The following is a 6,432-nucleotide window of genomic DNA, read 5'->3' as shown; positions in this document are numbered from 1 at the left end:
GGATAACCAAATTTTTCTAAATGAATATTAGGTTAGTTTATGATAAGAAGACTCAAAATTGATACGTGTCAATTCCTTTTCTTAACAAAGTAGCCGCCACAACGGTAAAAACATGAAGCTTAAGTCTGAAGAGATAATTAGAGAACAGACAAGCCATAAACGAAAAACATTTATTTATAGCACTGGCGTAGTACACTGCAAGCACGGTCTTTATACACCTGTCTATGCTGATTTAAAAGAGATATAAGTAAGGGGAGGAACTTCAGAGATGGAATGATGAGTTTATCAGAGTGTAATTGGAAAAGAAGTAAGCCCAGACGTATATTCAGCTACATGGTTACGAGAAACAAAAACGAATAAAAGTGATTTTTTTTTAAAAAAAACTGATTTATTCAGGTAATAAGATAAAAAATAGATATTAAAAAAGAAAAAAGAAAAAAGGAAAAAGAAAAAGGTAAAAGAAAAGGAAAAAAAAGACTCCGTCTATATGTACTTTTTAGAGGTTCGTGTTACAATGGAGGGATGACTGGAGGCAGATGAATTTTTTTGTATACGCGGCTTCTTAAAAACATGACACTTAAACAGATACTCGTCTGCTTCAGATAAATGGAATGAATGAGTAATTTTAAGGTTTGGATCTCAATTTTTATTTACCCAATGTGAGTAAATATTCACTCATAGACGGAGGCTCGTCTGCTTCAGGTAAATCGAATGGATGAGGTAATTTTTAGAGTTTCGATCTGAATTTTTATTTACTCAATGTGGGTAAGTATCCGCCTATAGACGAATGCTCGTCTGCTGCAGGAAAGTGGAACGGATAAAGTAATTTTTATTTACCCAATGTGAGTAAGTACTCACCCATAGACGAATAATCGTCTGCTGCAGGTAAATGGAACAGATAAAAAAGCTTAAATTTTTGTGCAACCTTTATATTTTACTCAAAATGAACGAACAGTTACCCCTGGACAGATATTTACCCTTTTTTAATTAAATGAAGTAATTTTATTTTTTGTGTACCATTGTTTATTTACCCAAAATAAACGGATACTCGCTCACGGACGGCTATCCGCCCAGATTTGAACGAATGTTTACCCCCAGACAACTATTCGCCCATTCGTCCGCATTTACTTTGTTTAAGTAAGTTTTTTTAGCCTAGGTGAATATCCTACTCTCGTCAGACTTATACTCTCATGGTCACTGCATCTTCATTTCAAAAAGATTAAAAGCAAGTGCTATCTAACAGAACTTCTTGAGCAAACACTATTAACATAGCTTAGTCATACAGTGATATTAACACATGCCTCACAACGTTATTAAACAAAACAAATGTCGAATGTACACTATGGCGGACATAACAGCAGCTGTGAATTAAATGGAAACATAACTGCCATTTTTTTTATTTGCTAGATATCCCCAGCCAATAAGATTTGAGTAAAAGATTGCTACAAATGATCATAATATCATAAAAAAACAAAAATGCTTCAAAAACATCTCTGGAACCGTCAATACGTAGTTTAGATGTTATAAAAACTATCTCGAAGTTAAAATTAGATTGGTATATGCCAAAAATTTGATGCGATATTGATCCGAATTTGATGGCTTACCGTATACAAAATGATTTTTTGCGCCTGTGAAGCAAATGGTAACAAACTGCCATTTTTTTATTATTTTAAAAACCAGTTTTATTTATAAAGAAGATGTTGCGCCTGGAAAAACTTGCGAATGACAAGGGGGTCAAAATATACCAGTGTAAGAAAATGTGGTGTGCCAAAAGCTTGTTAAGGGAGAGCTTTAAAAGTGACAACCAAACACACAGAAGAAGGGTAACAGTAAAAAATTCTTATGCGGTTTATTTCATCAATATCGTTAACAAGATAAAAAAAAAATGTAGAATCAACAAGATCCCGATAGTTCAGACTCTATCAATGACGCTTTCGAAGATATGGGTCGCGATGCGTCCGCCATCATAGCAGACGTGCTGTAGGTTTTTTTTATTGTTTTTCATGCATGATATATGTATACTCATATGCGATACTTTATTTTTATACATTTCTCCTCCACCAGAGATAGCGAATGAACCTTCACGTAAAAGAACCAGAAGAAGATAATAGTCGTGTCTGGTCGACGTGATTGGTCCATTCTGGTTTTTAGCTTCTTTATTAGTGTGTATTTAGCGTTCTTTTAGCTTACGATTTTTTCTCTCTTTCTTTTACTTTTATTTATCTTTTAAAATGAATAGCCTTCAAATAACGATGGTAAGGGTATGTAGCCCCTTCAAAATAACGGAAGGTGTGAACAAGTATGTTCGAATTGGGTATGTTTGCAATGACTGAAGCATTGACATGTAATCTGTATAAAAAACTAAAGGGGTTTTTTTTAGATAAAAATTTAGCCTATTTTCGTTATTTTGATCAAACTAAAGCACGTCTGTATAATATAACCATTTTCCATGGATAATGGTTCTCATCAATAGACGGTTCTATCTTTACAGGTAAATAGCCTTTAAAAAGTTATGTTTTATTCTTATTGATATCATACTGCTTAAATATAGACTATTTATTCTGTGTACCTTTCACTCAAACGAGGACATTTTAGGAACACCACCGGTCAAATAATTATCGACATCAGAACTTAAGGCTGGTAATAAAATGCAGAATTAATTACAATATTATTATTTTCTAACAATACCTTTATAGAGTGTTAAAAGTGTCAAAGATAAGCTAAAGTAACATCCAAGCATTATAATGGTATATCTTATTGCCATGTATACAACCACAAACCTAAATAAAAAGGTTAAAGTTATATCAAACCCTCCTATACACCACTGAAATATAAATAAACAATCCAATAAAACGTGCTTTACTGCCAATAATAACGATGAATAAGAAAATGTGAGCCTACCAAATATAAAAGAATGGGTCTAAAAGAAAGGTTAAGGGTTTGTCCGTTTAAAAAAAATGGCAGCTGTGAACGTTTTGTTATTATAGAATATCATAACTGCCACTTTTACAAGCCAGGAAAATGGAAGCTGTGAATGATTTGTCTTCAACAAACTAAAATAGGTGCCATTTTTTAAAACCAAAAAACAGCAGCAGTGAACCTCTTGGCTTCATTCAACTGTTAAAGGTGCCATTTTTGCCAGCCAAAAATATGGCAGTTGTGCCTCTTTTGTTATTATAGAATATCATATCTGCCACTTTTGCACGCCAAAAAAATGGCAGTTTTGTGAAGTAAATGGCAGATAGTTGCCATTATTTCCGCCATAGTGGTAACTGCATGTAAAATAAGTATTTATAGCTTAACCGTACAGTTATCATCATTCGGATACAAGTGCATATGCGTTTTCTAGCAAACACAAAATTGTCTATAACTCAAACCGAAACGCCGTCCTTAAGTATACGAACTCAATTTGCCAAAACAAAAAAAAGGCCGCACAAAGAAAAATCAAACTGGCCGGCAAGAAAAAAGTTTTTCTTTAGCGCTAAAAAAAATAAAAAAAAATATACTGCGATCCGGGTATGTTGGTAAATGACGGATCCGGGTATGATCCAGGTTCAATACTAAAGTACGAGTGCCTAAGAGTATTTCATAAACGCAAATGGTATAACCACTTACGACAAGATATCAGTCTTGTAATAGCTTATAGTGGGTTAAGATTCAACTCTCAGTGGTTAATCAGTTAATAAGTAGATAAGTACTTAAAAATATAAAATAGAAGATAATGTTTATTTGATACAAACCTAGGGGCTATTTATACTAGTTTGGAGGATATAGAGAATGTGATAACAATGTAATGGATAATTAATAATAAGTGTCGTGATAATGTAATAGTGATGTATGGTGATAATAATAAGTATTTGTATGGTAATAGATATAATGTGATGATCTGGCTTACTTCTAATAAAGTCATCAACATAAAACTAACATCAGATACACTTACATCATACATTATACACTAAAATATAAATATCTCAGCATCCATACTTGATAAAGAAAATACACTTCTTTAGTCTCTACACGTCTTTAACTAAAATAGTGCAAGAAGACACTACACTAAAATAATGTACTTCCATTATGCAATAATTTTATAATTTAAATTCAGACATCTTATATATATCCTTTATTCTTTGACCTTGATAATCCCTAATTCTCTTTTAACTAAATAAAACATATCAACAGTCTCAAAGTATTCCTACTTTTGTTTTATTTCTTTACTGTCTGAATTTTTATTATCCAAAACACCACATATAAGCGTTAATTATAATGCAAGTAATCAGGTTGTCGAATTACTGAAGTAGTATTGTCATATTTATATTTTAGTGGTGTTACTTCTTTGATCGTTTTCTAGTGGCCTGATTGACATTGGGTACAAATCTTCTCTTTCGAGCTTTTGATTTCTTAACCCGTAAATCGATCTCCACCGGCATTTCTTGGTTCGGTTCGGATAAAACAGCAGTCCGGCTAGTCACGTGACTTTTGAAAGTTTTATATTGTTTAATTATTATTAGCCTAACAGAGATAGCATGATTGCGGGTATAGCTCAGCTGGGAGAGCGTCAGACTGAAGATCTGAAGGTCAGGTGTTCGATCCACTTTAGCCGCATAGCTTTTTGGTTAATTTTTTGTCGTGACAGTGTCGTGTGACTTTTGGTGTGTGTGTGTCACACTGATTTTGTCGTGATAGTTGTTATAATATTTTAGTATATAAAATAAATGTAGAGTAGATAAAAGATGACTTTATTTAATTGAATTATTAATTCTATTTTATAGGTGATCGGAGGTGATATGAATTATAAGTACGACAATATCCCCTCCCTAAAAATTTTGTTAAAAAAATTGATACGGTTATTGGGCTCTTGCTGTCCGAGGGATATACCAACTAGCTGATAGATTGTTGTTTATGTTCTGGTTGGTAAGAGCCACCGGTTTTAGCCGATCAGTGTGTACCCATGAGTTGTAAAGTTTTCCTTCCAGTTCTTTGATCTGATATACATTGTAGTCCGTATTGATATTGATAACTTGGTACGGTCCCATCCAATTGTATTCCAGTCCCTTTTTTGATTCGTGTCTCAAGAGTACATAATCACCGATTTTAAATAACTGTGTTGTATTTCCTTTGATAGTTTTGTCCCATTTGTCTTTATCTTTGATCGCTTGGTTCCTCATGTTCTCTTCTGCCATGAAGCGTACCTCTCGTAAATGACGAATCCGTTGTAAGGCATCCTCAGCAATTAGGTTTGCATCGTATTCAGTAAACTCGTTCATTTGTGGTCGATGAAAGTCACCAGGAATTCTAGGATGTACCCCATAGACTAAAAAGAATGGACTATGACCAGTAGTTGTATGTTTTCTAATTCGACAAGCAAAAGTAACAGTGTCGATATATTCATCCCAGCTATGTACATCTCCATTTACATACTTCTTCAACATGCTCTTGATGATTTGATTGACTCTTTCACATTTAGAATTGCTCCTTGGATGATAAGCACTCGTAAATGTATGTTTTGCTCGAATCTTGTTCATGTATTGCTTGAGGACCTTGGACATAAGGTTCTTCCCACGATCACTAAAAATTTCAACAGGATTACCAAACTTGAGCACGATCTCTTCATAGATGAATTTAACGATTTCATCCCCAGTAGCATTTTTGAGCGCCCGTATGATGGGCCAGTTAGTTGCATAATCAACCGCCACTAGTATCCATCGATTGTTATTCTTGGTGGTTGGCAGTTCTCCAATGAAATCAATATGCCATCTAGAAAATGCCGGAGGTACATCTAACGGCTTCATTACTGAGTGGTGTACATTCTTTTCAGCACGTTGCGACATTTGGCACTGTGGACATGATTTTAACCAATCAGTTATATCGTCTTGCATACCTGGCCACCAAACTCGGTTCTTCATTTGTTGGTACACCGTGTGTTGACTCAAGTGTCCAAAAGCTGTATGAAAACTATCTACACCATCAGCACGTTGAGCAAACGGAATGAATTTCAGTTCAGTAATGCTATTGTCCCTGGAATTTTTGTGTACTTTATAAACATGGCGATCTCGAATGATAAACTTGTCTTGATGTTGTTTCAGTTCTAGTTTTAGAAGTTCCGGCCAATCTTGTTCATCGCGGTAATATAAAAGTGGCCAGTCTTGTACAGGATCATCCTTTAGTGTGCGCACCGGTTTGCTTAATGCTGTTGATGTAGAAGCCTCATTTATTTGATATAAATACCTGGGTTCAATTGATTGAGCAGCAGGAACACAGTCAGGGCCATCACGACGAGATAGAAGATCAGGGACGATGTTTTCTTTACCCGCCTTGTATTGTATGTCAGGATTATACAGTTCAATTTCGGACATCCATCTGATTAACCTCGGCACCGGTTTCTTTTGAGAACGGAAATACTTTAACGGTAAATGATCAGTAAATACTTGATAT

General features: G+C 34.6%; 1 protein-coding gene and 1 non-coding gene across 2 annotated transcripts; both read left to right on the top strand.

Moving 5' to 3' along the window:
• The first annotated feature begins 1,446 nt into the window (after positions 1-1,446).
• Positions 1,447-2,867, top strand: EV154DRAFT_553326 (uncharacterized protein). Its single transcript, XM_051605125.1, has 7 exons — positions 1,447-1,642; positions 1,681-1,823; positions 1,892-1,980; positions 2,240-2,314; positions 2,381-2,491; positions 2,552-2,640; positions 2,697-2,867. Exons 1-5 carry the CDS (start codon positions 1,615-1,617, stop codon positions 2,382-2,384), a joined length of 339 nt encoding a protein of 112 aa, XP_051455592.1. The 5' UTR covers positions 1,447-1,614; the 3' UTR covers positions 2,385-2,491; positions 2,552-2,640; positions 2,697-2,867.
• Positions 2,868-4,529: 1,662 nt separating this feature from the next.
• EV154DRAFT_t82 lies at positions 4,530-4,602 on the top strand. Its single transcript has one exon. It is a non-coding gene; the product is annotated as a tRNA-Phe (tRNA).
• Positions 4,603-6,432: the final 1,830 nt, after the last annotated feature.

Source organism: Mucor mucedo (genome assembly GCF_025094135.1).
Source record: "Mucor mucedo strain NRRL 3635 chromosome Unknown EV154scaffold_74, whole genome shotgun sequence".
In the NCBI taxonomy this organism is placed as follows: Eukaryota; Fungi; Mucoromycota; class Mucoromycetes; order Mucorales; family Mucoraceae; genus Mucor; species Mucor mucedo.
Note: the sequence above shows the minus strand (reverse complement) of the source record. Positions and strands in the feature narration are given on the sequence as shown.